Raw genomic sequence first — 17,737 nt, 5'->3', positions numbered from 1 at the left:
TTTTGCCCCGCACGTTCGCGGTCGGCGACTTTATCTGGAGCGCCGGGAGTAGTTTGTCTGCTTTTCATTAGTGAGGCTTAATTTGCAGCTAACACAGAACTCCATCGTGACATTCAAAGCTCGTGCAGGCTAGCGTTTTCAACTTTGCTGATAAAGCATTATCAGTTGCCTAACTCGTCCACTTATTTGCTGCCGCAGCTAGCTGGTTCATTGCGGTCGTTCAATTATATCGGTTATAAGCCATTCTTTGCCTTGTTATACCGAACCAGGCTTCTTTCTCATTCATTTCAGTGCAGTGAAAAAAATATATATAACAGGCGAAAAAGCGTTGTTTCAGCGGATTTGCTTTCCTTACAAACTGAAAACTTTTGTTCTAAAATATTAACTCTTTAATTAAGGAAGCCATGGAGTAATAATGAATTTTTAAATTAACATCCAAGAAAAAATATACGAAAATTTCATATTTTTATAAACAATACAGAAAAAAACAAATTTTACTTAAAATACCCTTTTCTTAGGAATTTATCAACTAGTAAAAATAATTTTATATAAATATAGATAATATAAGGAAAAAAAAACTTGATACAAAGTTTCAACCTGAACTTTTCATCGGAATATTTAAATATTTCAATTTTTAATCAACCAATTTAACTTTTCTCTTGCAACTTGACACCTACATGAACACTGAAACATGACATTAGTTATAGAACTTAGTTTGAATTGAAATCGTAACGCAAAATAGGTGTTTTCTTTCTTTCAGGACTGGACGCTGAAGATCAAGTACGTGCAGCTGCGCGACGCTGGACTTTACGAATGTCAAGTGTCATCGCATCCGCCGACGAGTATTTTCATCCAGCTGAACGTCGTCGGTAAGATGCCCTTTTTACTAATTTAGCATTCGAAGCATGCCACTGCGTCGTTCGTCACAGAACTCTTCCTGAAAACTTCAGAGTTATGCGAAGCAGACTTGAATTCGAAATTTAAAGTTTTGCATCGTTTTTTGTACGAATTTGTTTAAAAAATCGGTGTTATTTGGAGTTTTGTGAGTTTTCTACGCGTGGTTTGTTTGGCTGCTAGTTGCAGTAGTAAAGATATACATTGGCGCGCACTTGGCAACGCGAAGAAGAAATAAAATAGAAAAACGCTTAAAGTAGCAGCTTTTATTTTATATTAAAGAAGTTTCGGGCGGGCGGGCGTCGTTGTCGATGGTTTTAAGGACATTACTGCGTGTTACTTCTTGTTCTATTGCTTCGGCAGCAAGTTGTAACATTAATAACGACGGACGCTTTCAACTTTCGCCCCGGTTTCGCCTCCATTCGCCCGCGATAAACAGGCAAATGCCAACACACAACTAAGAAAGAAGATAGAAACTAGGAAGTTGCTTGTCGGAACGAAAACGAGTGCGGATTTAATTAATTTGGTCAGTGGACGACTTCTAAGGCTTGATGCCGGCAATTACACGCCGTGAATATCAATTAGATACGAGCAGGCAGTCAGGGAGAGAAAAAAAAACGAAGCAGTAAGCCAACGCTTTTCTGAAAACGAAAGTGAAAAGTGGCCAACGCCTCAACGGGAAAATATTAAAGCTGATGCCAGCATTTGTATACAAATGGATAAACGAATAACAGACTGTGCCGCGGCGAGAGTAGAATAGCAAAGCGGATAGAAAATTCACGAGAAAATTCTATACAAAATTCAAGTCGTGTTCTATACACTCTACTTTCAGTTTCGATATCCTTCGGACGCAGCACAATAGAAAATGAAATCAATCACTGGAAAAAAGTCGATATCTGCCAACAAACAACAACAACAAGAATGTAGTAATACAGAACCGGCTCAAATATTAAAACTATGTTTTTTTCTGTGTTTTTTAGAAGCGAGAGCAGAAATATCAGGACCAGCTGAAAAATATCTCAAACCCGGCTCTGGGTTGAAATTGCAGTGCACAGTGCTACAAAGCACCGAGAATCCAAGCTACGTGTTCTGGTATCACAATAACAGAATGATCAACTACGACGTCGATCGAGGAATCAATGTGAGCACTGAATTGACGGCGAAGACAAGCACGCTGACGATCACCAATGCGGCGACTAGACATTCCGGAAATTACTCTTGCGTGCCCAGCAATGCACAGCCAGCTAGCACATATGTACATATACTCAATGGTAAGCAATCTAAAAAGTTTTAAAATAAAAATTTTCAAAAGTTAAAAATTATTTCCCGTTTTTTCTGTTCTGAAGCAAATTAACGTCAGAAAGTAAAAAGTTACTGCCATTCTCAATAGTGTATGTTAATTGTCTTCGATTTGCGCTGTCTTCTTGAAATATACGAGAAGACTGTACATTTGCGGTGGGCGATAACGATAAAGTAAAGTTTTAAACAAGTCGAGCGCTACAGCTCCCAATGCAGAAACAATTTGCTCCGCCAAAGACTAATAGGAGTTGAAGATAAAGACGAGTTGTAATATCTTTCCAAAGTCCGCCCCAAACGAGTTTCAGTCTTGAATTACAAACTTTCCGGAATCGAAATTTAAAATCTAAATTTAGTTGTGACTAAATACGAAGCCTTTTATGAGTTTAATCAGCATTCACCTGTTTGATCATCGTAAATCCGAGCGAAATCCGCGTAAAAACTTGTTGACACTCTTTGGTCGCACAGATTAATCCGTGTTTGTTTTTGCAGGAGAAAATCCAGCGGCGATGCAGCACGGCGGCCGCGGATTATCCTGGCTGCAGTGCAGCCCATCGTCCTGGCTGCTCATTATCGGCGTCTCACTGATCGTCGCACATCTGTCCTAGTCATCCAGCGCTCTCGCATTCGAAACAATCAACAAGCGACAATTACATTCAACGTTTAGTGTTAACATAAAATTAACCGCATTGTTCTTCAAACAAGATTAATGTTGGCCGAGTGATTCAACTCAAGTGTAGCTAATTGAGTGCAGTGCAACAGCAAATACTCGACGAGTGATAAACTTTAGATTTGATTAAAATTAAAATATTGACTGTGTGATTTATTGAATGCAGAAAAAAACTTCCGGCCATCGCGCGTTGGATTTAATTGATTATGATTATATGTATGGTTTTAATAATACATACAAAGTTATAAACTAATCAATTCTTATAGAAATAGATTGAAATTTAAGTAAATTTAAGTAATGAAAGGAAACACATGTGGAATTTATATACTTAACACTAGCCAGGATCAAAATAATGCATGGATGCAAAACAAATGTGTTTAACTGATGTTACACTACCTGATAAGAAAGAATATTTTGTAATGAAGAAGTTTAATTGATCCAACAAACATTATATTGATAATAATTGATGTTAAACAATGAAAGCGTTTTTTAGTAATGTAAATAAAATTATTAAACGTGACAATTTGTGAAAGTTCAATCAAACTCATAAAGGAAGACATAACTGAAGTTTTGTGTATAATAAACATTAATAAATTTCTTCACAAAAAGATAATATGAGCTACAAATAAGAGAGACGTGCATAATTCCTAAATATATACATGTATACATGTCATTTTTAAACATTACAAAATTGACTTATCTTTAATCCATTTTAACGACTCTCATTCAGTACTGAAACATCAACCAATATTGTTTTTAGCATCACGATTGTGATTACAAAACTTGAAATAAATGAACAAATTGTTCCATGCTGCCGTTATGATACTCATCAGTTAAAAACCAAAATGGGAAATGTACTCTATGTTTATGTTTACATACTGTTAATTAATATTGATATTCGTAATGGTACTGATAACAATTATTGTGAAATGACACGAATGCCACACGAATGGATGACGAGCGGGCGAATTAAAAGAAAAGCTAAATGATAATTACATACATATATAAATATACTTTAATAAATAAATATGGATTAATTAGGCATATACGGACGTATGATAAAAGAAACATTTGATTAGTTACATTGGAAACAAATTAAAACGCGACGGACAAGCAAAGAGATTTGATTAATGAAAAAAATATAATAAAAATGTTAATTTCACAAAAGTTCACCATGACTGAGTTTCATATGTTAATAAAATACATTATTTTATAATTGTTTATTAACAATAATAGTCGGTTTTATTTATAATATGTTTGTATTAGTTTTAAAATAATGTTGAAACATAGATAGCGCCAATTTACTTTAACTAAGGCTTACTTAGAGTTTTCCAATGTTGTTAATATTATATAGATAATACTTATATAATTAATTATATACATACATTCCATTATGTACTTATAACTATTATATACATGTATAAAAATTTATTTAATAAAAAATATGTAAATATCAAGTACGTAAATGTGTTTTTATAAGATTTTCAGGTGTAGAAATTAAACGTCTACAAATAATTGAGAAGATTTCTTATTGCCATTCATGTTTAAGTATTGTTACTTAAGATTAGACTGTAACATTGCAACAGCAAAAATAATAGTCAGTAGTATATGTTAATATTTGTCCAGGACGACGAGTAATTCGTATGTTATTACTTTAGTTGTGTTCGTAGAATATTTAAACAATTATTTTATCTATCGGCCTAAGTTGTAAGATGATATGCAAAAATACACACGTTTATATTCTGGATGCAATTAGATTTGATATCTTTATATTTATATATTATTTCAATTATTGTTTTGTTAATGTACAAACATTTATGTTTTTTTTGTTTTAATTATGGTTAATGTAAAATTAGTTGATAATCTCACTTAATGTTAACTTCTCGTACCATTCAATGGAAGGACATGGAATTATTTTACCATGCTTAACATCAGGTTTATCAATATTTACATTAATTAAACGTATTGATATTAAAATATGAATTTGAAAATTATTTTAGTTTAAAATCAAAAAATTTGATTTATTGAATAATTTTAAATAAATTTGTACGATTATTATTTAAATATTGTTAATAATTTTCAAATTCATACAGATAATATCTTGTCATGAAGATTTAAAGTTAAGATTAGTCTTATTTCAATATTAGCAATAAAATTTAGTATTTACGTTGATAAATGGAAATAGAAAATCTACAACATTTTCATTTTATAGTTTATTAGCAAAACAACCATGATAATTGTCATTTTTCTTTCATTATTTAAGCTAATGTGTTAGTTTGGCTTAATTTGAGTTTGTTTTGCTTAGCTTAGTATAGCTCTCGTCATTATTATCCGTTTTGATTACATTCCTGGCATATTCCCGCACTGCTAGCGCATTAACATTCCATCCATTCATATTAATAGATTTAAAACGGTCATCTGTGCATTATCACAGGTAGCAGGACATACATCACCAGCAGGTGTTGTTTTTGTGTACTTTGTCTTGAAGAATGCGAGGATGTAGATGAGTTTTTGCTTCCGTGCTGCATTGCAGCTGGTTTTTCACCTAAAATTAATCAAATATTAGTATTTATATAAGAAAATACGTTAAAAATTTTGTGAAAATATTAAATATGATGAATTGGCAAATTTTGGCGTGTAAAGAAATTTAATATTTTGAGTTACATGCGGATTATACGCATCTGTTTGAAACTGAATATACAAACAAACACAGAGGAGGCGTACAAAGGGATAGAAAGGGATTAATTGCTATCGATCGGTCGTAAATAACAACACGAATGGTCATCATGATTTGTAATCTCATGTTAAATAAATATACTGTCTGTTACGGTGAATTATTTAATCAAATCAAAATGCTTAAAAATGTCAATAAAAATTCAGTTTTCAATAAATTAACATAAAAACTTATTTTCTTTTAAAGAAATTGTATAAAAATAGTATTTGAATATATAGAGAATAAAAAAGTTATCTTACTGTGAAGGACGTGAACATTGACACTATCCGGACGTGCGTTTGACGGCACGCATGAGTAGTTTCCGGCATGGCGAACTTCAGCGCTAGGGATGAGTAACTCGCTGCCTTGCCGCCCGTGGCGCACCGCCGCCCCGCCGCCCAGATCGTAATTGATCATACGATCGCCATGATACCAAAAGATATATTCCGGCGCCTCTGTGCTACGCTTCAGGACACAGCTGAGCAACAGCGGCGACCCAGACTTGACGATCTTATCCGGTCCGCCAATTATTTCAGCGTGCGCTTCTAAAAACCCAATAACAATATACAAACATGTTTGAAATGTAAATTATAAACGTAAAAATCCCCTTTGTACTTTACTCACGCAAATATTGCTAAATATTATTTCAGAGTCCTGATTGCGAATATACCGCATGTTGTTTTATTTATTTTAAATAAAGTTTACGCGTTTTGACACCCTATTTGCACTGGTTGCAAGTTTGGATTGTGATTGCACAGGGCAATACGATGCATACGAACCTACTAATTGTAATTCCACATAAACACTCGCCGGAGGATGGGAAGACAATTGGCATTCGTATACGCCGGCGTCATCTGTGTCCACGTATCTGATGTGCAGCGACCAATCCTGTGGGGGGTGTAGGTGGATTGTCAGCGTTCCAATTTCCATTCCAAATTCAAAGCAAACACATTCCGTGCGGATGCGACGTTGAAATCACAAAAATTCAACAACAAAACATTAATAACGCAAACACTCGCAGCCGAAAAAAAATAAAATATTGATGTAAATATTAAACATTACCTTGCCACTTTTACCACTGCGAGCGAAAAATCTGCTGTCGCTGCTGTAGGTCAACAGACCAAAAGTTAATATTTGATAGTCCCGTATCCGCTTCCAAGTGACCTGACGCGCAAAAAAATCTCATTAAAACTTTATTATATTGAAAAAAAAAACGGGGTGGAAAATCCCAACTGGGTGGCGCGGCCAATTCTTATAATAAACGATCGTTGCTTTCACAAAGCACAGAAAAAAAAGGAAAGAAGATAAAAGAGGTTTTCGGTTTTTCTATGACGGAAATTAATCGTTGTTACCCCAATCTGACGAAATCAATTGTCTCATTCCGTTTCAATAAGTTTTTAATACTTTTTGACATTAATAGCACAATGATGGGAAACAAATTAAACGAGGATTTATGAATTGGCAGCATTTCATTAGTGTGAAAAATGAGTTTATACTTACCGTGCAATTTCCAATATCAGTAACTTCACAATGAAGAACAGCCGTCGTCCTTGTTTGCGCGTGAACTTTTGTGTGATTTGGACTGAGGAAAAACCTGGATGGTTTTACATCCACAGTTTGATACACCGAATTTGGTCCTGTGTCAAATTTGTGATTTTTACCAAGTGCTGATAAGAGATCATCTTTGTCTTTATCTTTATCTGAAAAATTAAAGGATATTTTGTTAGTTGCGACCTCTGCAGTGAAAATTCTGTACTGTGAAAATCAATGCGAAATAAGGACGAAAAGGAAAACGTTGGAGGATTGTTATGTTCGAAAAGTATGCGATAGATGGCGCAATGTGTGCCGTTAGAGGTTTAATAGTCACGTTTATTGCAATTTTTACAGTTGGCAATAGAATGTTATTGTTTTGAAACTTGTTTACAATTTTAACACGCCTGATGTCACCTTTTTATCTCTCGAATTGGATATGAGAGTATTTGCTGTACATTTCATGTTCATTTAGACCGCCGTCGACAACATCGTTCCATCGCTTATTGTCGTTTGCGCTGAAGGTTCAGCCACACTGTCCGCTGATAGCAATAAATGCGATTGCGTTCCGCGGTCAGGAAAAACCCTTTGCGCTACACGCCGAATGTTGTTGCTTCGTGCCACGATGCTGTTTTCGGGCACATTTTATTGTCACCATTAAGACGGTCGTTACACCAGAAGCCCGCGCACGCACACGAACGTGCACTATTTAACTAGTGATGAGGATTTTAAATGTCATGCCGCAACATACGCGTTCGAAGCCATCGAGGCGCAGAAGGAAACAATGAAATACACAAATGTTGAAAGCGCGCTGCGTGAAACACACAAAAGTGCTGCGGCGGCGGCGCGGATTAGGGGGTTAATGAAAGAGCGCTAGCCGACAATAACATATTTAATTAAGCGGTTTATATGTTTGCTTAGTTTATCGAGCGTGATACGCGAATGTACGCCAAATGCTACTGGCGAATGCCGGTCGCCAAAATGCGAGGGATCGCAAATTGAAAAACAAGAAAAAACCGCATGTAAACACGTAGAGACAAAAAAATAAAATAAAAATAAATTGGAAACAGAATTTAAGCGGTAAGAAGTATAATACTTAAAGTATGATTGTTTTGATTAAAATTTTTGGTTTGAGAAACGACAAACAATAGTGAAGACATTACACAATCTCGTCAGTATTGAAATGTAAATATTTGCTGGAGATATTTAAACATTTGTGTACCAACAACCATTATTTGCGCTCTAACAACCCGCCCAAAAGTAGATTACGCTTTTTATAAATATTAAACTCATGTAAACAGTAATAAATGGCTTCTGAAGTAAGAGTTACGCCTAGCACATACATATTTAAACAGAGCCAAAAAATATCTACCAACGGCATTGTCTTTCGACTATTTCAAGTCGCGGTTTATGGTTTAAGTTAGTTTATTGTTCTCCGAAGACCGAAAGAAGAGAAAACGCAATGTTTGTACAAAATATAATTCAAAATGTAAAAAAATGAACAAAAACATTTCTTGTAATCGCAAAGTTATTAATTTAGTATAAATGTGGGTATAAAATATGTAAATGTGTTCACAATTTGTTCAGAAACATGAAACACGTAGTAATTTCGTCTGAAAAGTTAAACTTGTGTCGAAATTTAGTTCATGACGATAAACTTCCAAACGCCAAGAGCTGAATCATTCAAAAACAGATAATTTTAGTTTTTTCTATTAAAATATTCATTTTTTTATTTGTAAAATAATTTATTCAGTGTTATGACTGTATTATTGCAAATATGTAAATGTAAATGTAAAGCAATACCCAAGGATTAGCTAATGGCGCAAATGGTGATGAGATAACCGGCTGAATCCTTGCGTTGATAAGAAACGTATGCAATACCTGGAATTTAGACAATTTGCACCATCGCCATTTTGTTGGCTTGCTCTTCTCACTGCCAATACTCGAGTATACCAACCACTCTACGAAAATGGCACGCGAGCTCTCGTCGCGCACGAACCGAAAGTAATTATCGTTAATTGGCTTTACCGTTTGTTAATTAGCTTTGTGTACAGTGTGGAGATACCGGCGATGCAGGAGCCTTATCTTGTGTACCTAGGACTTGGATAATCTAATGACAATGCACAGAGTAATCAAAGCACGCCAGATTTAAAGAACATTCTTTAATCTTTTTTAAATACTGTTTAAAATACTACACAGTTAAAATTATGATAAAATAAAAATATGTATAGTCGTATATTGTCTTCTAAAGTGTTACAATGTGAATGGGTAAAGTTAATTATAATATTTGTCGGCGCAATTGCAAGAAGCAGATGATTTACGGACTCGCAGCGAACAATGTGCAAGCGTCAGGACTACAAATGATATGTACACTGTACATACATGCGAATTCGAGTGCGCAACTTTTCCGGAATGCGCTTTTCTATAGTTGGTTCGTCGCATTATTTCTGCGTAATCCGCTGGAGGAAATTTACGACTTGTATGCAGCGCAACGGATGAAAATTCTAAATTTAGTGATTAATGTCACTTTGTATTTATTTTCGTTGTTTCCATATTGATATTTACTCGAAACAGAAAACGAAAACAGGATTGATTTGCTGTAAAATTGTCCAGCAGTAAAACTAGTAATAAAAAGCGCACAAATCCTTATTAGATATGCGTCAATCCGCGCGAATGTACACATAGTCATGGAACAGTTGAAGGGAATCAATTTTGAAACGCTCCACAAACAGCCAACGACTATGGGGGTCGTTGCGAACGTCAGCGGCGACAAACTTTTCCAATTTAAACTTGCCACCGCTCGCCATTTTATTTCTTTATTCTTCGTCATGCATTTTTTAGTTCGCTCTGCATTATTTCATAGTTTCATCATAATTTAACACGCTGCCTGCCGTGTCATAAACAATTATATTTGCTGGATTTTACTAGATTTTATTTTGTATTGAAATAGATCAAAGGAAATGTTTTTAACACAACATATATAATTTTATAATTAAATTTTTGTTGTTGCTATAAAGAAAAGTAATTATTTTTAAGCTTTTTTCCTATTTTTTTGTTAGTTTTGTTGGTGCTTGCGTCAGTTTTTCTAAAACTGCTATAAAAATGTTAATCAAATACGATTGTAATTGGAAAAGTGGACAAAAATATAAGCGACGTTATAGAAATGGCAGAAATAACGTGCGCAGCGTGTTGGCATTCGGCAAACGCCTTTTTGCACGAGCCGTTAAACGTGCCCCGAAATATAGATTAGCACGCCGAAGAGCGAGATATATAACGAGTCGGTTTTTTCTTTGCCCGCCATGGCGTGAAATCAGGTAAACCCGGAGAGACGACGGCGCTCTTCCGCAAGCCGGTGTGTAACGCGACGGTCGGGCGTTTCATTGTCTGTGCCATTATTGCCTTATTGGAGCAATTTATCGCGCACCATATAATGTGTCCCGGCGTACTCTTCCGTCTCAATCAAGATCGAATCGTTTTCTATACATCCAACACCCGACGCCTCGCTATCTCACCATCGCGGCCCATCCAAACTCTCGGCTATGAAATAAAGTGCTCGCAGATATACTGCCATCAATAAAATACAAACAAATCTTTAATTTAACAACCTCAATCCAAACACAAAACAAAAATTGTTTTTATATTGTTTTTAAAGTAAAAATATTAATGTTTATTATTTTTTATTAAAATTTTAGTGTTTTTGTAACAAACAGTATGTAAGAGTTGCCTTAAAATTCGCTCAACTGCAGAGTCACCGAATGATGGCTTCGGTGGTGGCACGTCAGTGTTGCTTCATTCTGGGAGGCGTCCGGGTTGACAACGCCATTGCTCTTCGCGTCCAATCGCCATCTAATATCTTTCGGGGGTATCACGACCGACATTAATGGAAACGTAAACGTAAACGTAAAAGGAAACGAAGCACCTCGACCTCGTGGTTCTTGCCCAGCGAACCTCCAACTGGTTCAATACGCAATCTTTATCCGAACCTTCCACCTCGTCCATTTGCTTCTCATATATCAAATATATCAAGGGATGCAATCCAATCTGTCTTGCTCACAACACGCCCGCTGACGTGCTTTCAATGCAACGCCGCGTAAAACTAATTAGATTTTTCCGCTGACGGCACAACCTTCTTCAAACCCTACGTCAAAGCTGCAAGTAATACAAGCTGCAACAGGCCACTAAACTTCTGTCTATATATTTAATCAACTTTACGCATTAGTCATGTTAATATGACAAACAAGCAAACACCACTTTAGTCGACGTAAAGTGTAAGGGTGAGCCAACATCTAAAGGACTAAGTACGCTTAAGTAAACAAACAAAAGAGGGTAATTAGAAATTTGAAACACCCGTTACAAGACTTGCACACACATTCGATGGCGTTTATTATTGGTTTCTGTGCTACAAAGGAACAAGATGCCTTAGAACGACCCCGATACACAGATGGCTTTAATAATTACAAATTACCGAAGACGATTAATGCGCGAAACGCGATTCTGGGTGCGTTGGACCGCAGAATGGCCGATTCGCACCCGCCATTTTGGTAGAATTTCCCGCTTTGTCCGAGATATTGACGCATCGCCGCGTTTACACACTTTGACGTGTATGGATTACAGATGTAGATACGCAGACGCGCCCACCACACCGAAATTAATTAATTTACGTTCGGATGAAATAACTCGCATGGATTGGGTAGAGGAAATTAATTAGTTTAAAAATTGAGCGTTTAGATGAAGCACGAATTGTTTTTTGAAATGTTCTGTCTGGAACATGTGCACGTGTCTGTAAAGTTTTCCAAACCACATCTCAAATATCATAGACAGTAAAAGTTTGAAGAGCACTTTTGAACGATGAACTGGTTTTTATTTCGCCCGAGGAGTTGGTTCTAATCTAGCTTCGGTTTCCATTCTTTTTCCTATTTTCGTTCCATGGCGTTTGGCTACGGCTACACCGAGTCAAAAGCAGCTCGGTACTACGTGCAGATTTGATATTCCGAGCATGTTTGGGACACTAGTTAGAAAACTCGCTGTCGAATCGTTCAAATTCAGAAAGAACACGAACTGCACGCCGGCACTGATCGTGACTGCCACGTCGTCTTCCTTCCTACAGTTTCTCTCCTTATCTGTCTCATTTGAAGACGTTTACAAAAAAACTGGTGGAAAAGTTAGAGTCGGCCATGTGTACGCGGCGACAAAAGTTTGGTCAGTAAGTGAAAGGATAAGAGATAAGCCAAAATTTAAGATTCGCCGCCTAGAGATGAGAAACGCGAAATCACGCCGACTGTCCGCGCTGTCAGTTTGTCGCGTCGTGAATTGGATCTGCGGTTGGGGTGGCCAGAGGCCAACAATGTGTGCTCCAACTCTTCGAAAGTAGCAAGTTCCGATTTTGTGGGCGCGGATTGGAGTGAGATGGCGTACAAGTGAAGGAACTGAACGAAGTGGCAAAAGAAGAAGGCGGTAAAGCCAATTCAATTGAATTCTATACCTTCCAGGAAAAATTGGGACTGGGGAGACATGCCGATGTCCGCAGCACGAAGCCCCGGACCCTTTTATTGGTGTCGGCAATATTGATTTGACTAATACAATCTATATCAATAAGCTGGAATCAATTTTGATTGAAACGATACGAATTGTGAATGGTGGTACCTGATAATTGCCATTTATATTATTTACATATGTTTTTGTTCTTTGGCTTGCGCCTTGTTGAAATTTACACTGTTAAATCAGTATTTATAAATATTGAAAGCATAATTAAATTACGTATTGAATTCGTGAATGATGGCGGATATATTGATTGAAGCCAATTTTTTGAAGCCGACGTTTAATTGAGGTTTTGTGGCGCGCTGTGGTCCGCAGGGGGAAAAAGTCGAAAACTAGAATTTTATTACGCCGAATATAAATTACCTATGGCCGCTTCCCATCGACGACAAATTGATGATGACGCAGCGGGATCGCCGCATGTACATGCACTTTCCGTTTGCGCTGCAATTGATAATTGAATTTCGCTTTCGCCACGCCGTCCAAAGAAAAACCGGACCGGTTTCAATCAAAATGCAATTATAAAGTGTAATTATTTCCATACAATAGAGAATTAGGTACTAATGCTAAAACAATAAAAAAATGCTTAATTGTTTTATGCTGTAACATGTCAGAGATAAATTTTGCAGAATCAACTTTTTGTCGTTGGAAAATTGACTAACATCATATATCATCCCCCGCTTGATTGTGAACATGTTTTGCATGCCGCTGGTGAGGGCGTAGTCTATTACAAGAGAAACAGGCGAAAAACCGATCACCAACAAGCCTAATTCCAATTTAATAATTAGCTCTCCCTTTCGCCGTTCGTTTACCGTTTGCGCTGTTGGTCAGCAGCCGTGCATCTCGCCACTAAACAAAACAACTTCTAATTTATTACGGTCGACCTCATACGTAGTATAGCGCATCTGTATGCTTGGCGCGCTTAGATTGTGGTCGGCAGCCCGCCTGGGACCACAAAACTTCCCTGCACTTTTTTGTATTCACGCCTGTGTTCACCGCCCTTATTTGTCCGCATGCGGAAACTTTCATTCTGCAGTGTGCAATGGCTTGTTACGACCGAAACAACTACGAGGTGATATCCAGAAAATACTTGTACGACATATTTCTGCTTGTTTTTAAACTTTCAAGAGGTGCTTCAAGCAGCTCGAAGTAATTTAAGCTGCAGCCAAGAATTTTTAAATTACTTACAAATTTAACTTTTTAATTACTTACATTCCAGGTTTAATCACATTTTGAATTCCGTTTCAAACAAAATTTGCGGTTTGAGAATAAAATTTTGATTATGGTGGTCGATGAAAGCTTACGTTGCACATTTATGGTGCAACAATAAATTGCAACGAAAAGCCTTGCGGATTCATGCGATGTGTGGAAGTGTGACCCATTTAAGTCCACCCATCCGCTAACCGAACCAAAAAGACCAACGTCGCGTGATCCTAAGAATGCTCGAACGCCGAACGCCGTTCTAAATCTTGTGCGAATACATTTGATTAAATTATATCTATCTATTTAAAATGTTTCCTCGCGCGGCTTGCTCAGTGCAATTCGAGATTTACTAACTTCGCTCCAAACGCTGAGTCGGGCAAAGCGTTTGCACAGAAATTCAATAATACAACTTCTTAGTACTGCGTACTTTTGGTAGTTTTGTAACTTTTTGCTCGAGATTCAATTTAAAATGCAAAAGCAAGGACGAGACGACGAATATTTCATTCGTTATGAGACCATCCGGCTGCCATCGACGCCCGATTACGCTTGACTTGCTTGCGAGGTGAATCTAAATAGTTCGACGGCTGATAGGAAATCGTGGAATTCATTAGAGACGCTTTACAAGACGTAAACGTCATTCGAGGCGAGAGACGAGCGTGCCGTGCAAGCAGCAGGTTCGCGGTTGGCTAGATTATATCGCAAAAGTATCTATAGATTAGCTGGCGGAGTGGTTGAACGTATTCATGTCAGTTTCGAGGAGTTTTCCCGGCGGGTCTCCAATGCCGCACCAGCGCGCTTCATGTATAATTTGTCATTGCAATGCAGTACGCCTGATCACTCTGTTCGATATTCATTATCTTGGCTTGTTCGAACGCTCGCGTATGGTGTTAATTAAATTGACATGGCGATTTAAGCGGATTTTAAGCAAAGTATATTTATTTTCTCTGTAAAACGCTGTTATATCGATTTGTAATTTGAAACCTGGTAAAACCGACAAACAAAACTCTTATACATGAATATTTATTATTGGATATTAAAAATATTGCATTTTAAGCACAGAATACAACTTTACAGTCGTTTTACTGTGAGCATTGCGACAGGAAATGAAAAATGAACGAATCAGAAACATCTGTGTACGTATAAATTAAAACAAAATAGTATCGATTCGTTTCAATGCCTGCAATGTGCTTGTAACCGATCATGTTTCACATGGTAATATATTTCTATGGTGTATTTATGTCAAACGTGCGTATTTTGTTGCTCATGCAAAAATTGATCGAATAATTCGAATTTTGTACGTGTGCAAATTGCATTTTCGAAATATTCGCCTAAATTTCCAATAACGAAGTTCACAACGTTCAGATGGGGCGCGTAAAAACGTCTAAAATAATGCAGCAGCGTCAGGTCGCGTTTTCCAAGCTTTGCGCTTATTAAATTTCCCCCATCCCGCTGCGTTTTCTTATTGGGCATCGGAAATGTTCAGCTCGCCCAACAATTTTTTGCACAACGTCACGGGGACCACGCCAGCCTGGAGAAGATACCAAGTGATTGACTCGCAACTGAAATATTAATCTTAAAAAATTCTGGCAGGTCTTTCAACTTGATATTTTTTAAGAACAAAAAAAAACACCCCGAAGCATATTGCGTTGGAAAAAAAAACACGTTAAAATTTTTATTAGCAAAAATAAACAACATTTTAAAAACATCTTGAGAATAATAGGTGTTTACCTGGAAAATAACGATTTAATCGTTCTCTCCGTCGATGGTTACCATAAATTCCACCGCAGCAGCAAGTTGCTACTATCACCGTGAAGACGATCCAACTGTGCACAGTCATGATGATGCCGAAACTCGCTCTCTCCCACACGCAATTATCCTTCACATGTACAAGTTTTGCTCAACAACGGAAATTTTACACGGAATTTTCATGTTGCATGCAACTTGCCAAATTGAACCCTGAATCGAACAAACGTGTTGTAATCAAAATCGTCTGCAGGACTACTTATTATGTAATGTTCACAAAGGGGTGAAACTTTAGCGGGCACACTGTTTTGGCACTTTCCAATTAATTAACCCGTTGCACACTCAATTCGCACTGACGCACGCCCGCACCGTTCACACATGCACAAATCAAACTCGCGTGCTCACCGGTTCAATCTCGACGTGATAAATGCTTGATATTTCCGACAATTATGCAATCAGTGTAAATTGATTAAGTCATTATTTAAATATGTGCATTGGGCAATAATTTCACACTTAATATATGTATTTCTGATGTGTTTTACGTAAGTTTTTGTTTAAAATTGCGTTTTTTGTAATTTTGTGGTTGATATTGTGGAGGAAAAGAAAATAATTCAAAGGATATGTGAAGAATGTATGCGTAAATAAGGTAAAATCTGGTTTATAAACTTCCCGCGACAGTTATAACCGTTTTGCGCCAGTAGATGGATTAAAAGCACAGCAAACTTCAAAAAAGAGTGTTGTACACTCAGCACGTGAAACACCATTTGCACAACATCCACAAGTTGAAGAACTATGTAGCTGGGAGTTTGTCAAAGTTTGACATCCTTGCCGCAGATTTTTCCGCGTAGTGTTTTCGACACCGTGCAGGAATTCGCGTGGCGTGGCGGGTTGCGTTCTCAACGTGACAGCGTCGCGTCGACGACTGGCATCTCGCGGCGCTGCGATGCGCTTGCGGAACTGCGTCGACCTTTTCTAACCGGCGCCTCCGCCAATATCCCCAGTCGGCGCGCCGCGAGCGTCGCCCGCGCGCTTGGAAAGTCATCATCGTTAAAGCCGGTCCGAGGCGCCGTCACCTAAAAGCCGACACTCTTCGAGTGTGCAAAGGATCGCAGCGTGATAGCGCTGATGGCGCATGGAAAGGATGCGAGGCGCGACTCAAAGGGTTGCTGTCGCTTAGACTGGACGCGCCCGGCGTACATCCTGCTTGTTAATTATTTATGTTTGTTCTTAGTTTAATGTTGTCAACAAATGTCTTGGAAGTTTCTCACTCTGGGCGAAATTGAGAGCTGTCCTTGGCTTTTACGCAGGCCGGGCATTGTTTTCCGGCAGCTGATGGTTATAATGGTCCGGTTGACTTTAATATAACTCACAAACTTTTCAACTTTAATCATTCCAGTCATAAAATATAATTGACAAGGTACAATTTAATCTTGTGGCTTGTCACACATTGAAAAATATTTTTATACATTTCTGTTATTATCTTGGAAAGATTTTCACGTTTGACACGTCGTCGTCAGAATATCCACCCTCTACCTGTCTCAGAAAGTGTATAACTTTGTCTGGGGGATGATGGGGACGGCGCTAATAATATCCGTGAACGACAGTGCGCACCCCTTCTTCAACGATGCGTTATGATCGTCGATTTCGCCGTCGATGCCTCAATAGACGTCTCACGCTCTCACCGTACACGCGCGCACGTGAACATTTCCGGACACGTACCATGCGCCGCCTCCCTACACGCATATTGCGGGGGTGCGCGGCGGTAAAAGTGCCGGTTCGCTCCCTTCAATGATTTCATCATTTCTCTTTCCACTCGGTGTCGGCGGACGGAGTGCCAAGTCGAAATTACAAACGTTTCCTTTGTGTATTATCGAAATCAATTTACGTCCGTGTTATGAGTATCATTCCAGACGTCGAGCCCTTAAGGTTCAAAGACAAAAACGCCGAGAATGGTCGTTAGGAACTTTTCGGAAGAGAGGCAAAATTGCCTGCAAGAAAAACAAGGAGAAAGTTTTCGACTAAAGTTAATTTCGTGTTTTAGTCATAAAAATGTTAATATTTACTGAAGTAAGGTATTTATAGAAGTTATTATAACTCATTACAACTCTAAAGATGTAAATACATATTTTTGGTTGTTTAAATTGCGTGTTTAT

The 17,737-nt window shown here is 37.7% G+C and overlaps 2 protein-coding genes across 3 annotated transcripts in view; one reads left to right on the top strand and one right to left on the bottom strand.

Moving 5' to 3' along the window:
• Positions 1-3,339, top strand: part of LOC135794300 (limbic system-associated membrane protein-like) — a 76,488-nt gene extending 73,149 nt beyond the window's left edge. The window contains exons 5-7 of one of the 2 annotated variants that reach the window (XM_065305526.1): positions 761-869; positions 1,875-2,165; positions 2,683-3,339. In XM_065305526.1, the coding sequence (XP_065161598.1) occupies positions 761-869; positions 1,875-2,165; positions 2,683-2,798 (516 nt within the window). In that variant the 3' untranslated portion in view covers positions 2,799-3,339. Of the gene's footprint in view, positions 1-742; positions 870-1,874; positions 2,166-2,682 lie in introns of both variants that reach the window. The other variant, XM_065305525.1, reaches the window with a different exon arrangement.
• Positions 3,340-5,058: 1,719 nt separating this feature from the next.
• Positions 5,059-16,495, bottom strand: LOC135794299 (zwei Ig domain protein zig-8-like). Its single transcript, XM_065305524.1, has 6 exons — positions 15,570-16,495; positions 7,074-7,273; positions 6,636-6,737; positions 6,353-6,461; positions 5,834-6,118; positions 5,059-5,405 (listed from the first exon to the last, which is right to left on the bottom strand). Exons 1-6 carry the CDS (start codon positions 15,676-15,678, stop codon positions 5,275-5,277), a joined length of 936 nt encoding a protein of 311 aa, XP_065161596.1. The 5' UTR covers positions 15,679-16,495; the 3' UTR covers positions 5,059-5,274.
• Between the last annotated feature and the right edge of the window lie 1,242 nt (positions 16,496-17,737).

Source organism: Atheta coriaria, unplaced genomic scaffold (genome assembly GCF_025399875.1).
Source record: "Atheta coriaria isolate IRGN ID8LTWV9N9 unplaced genomic scaffold, Caltech_Dcor_3.1 hic_scaffold_6_pilon, whole genome shotgun sequence".
Lineage (NCBI taxonomy): Eukaryota > Metazoa > Arthropoda > Insecta > Coleoptera > Staphylinidae > Dalotia > Dalotia coriaria.
This window is presented reverse-complemented; position numbering and strand designations above follow the sequence as displayed.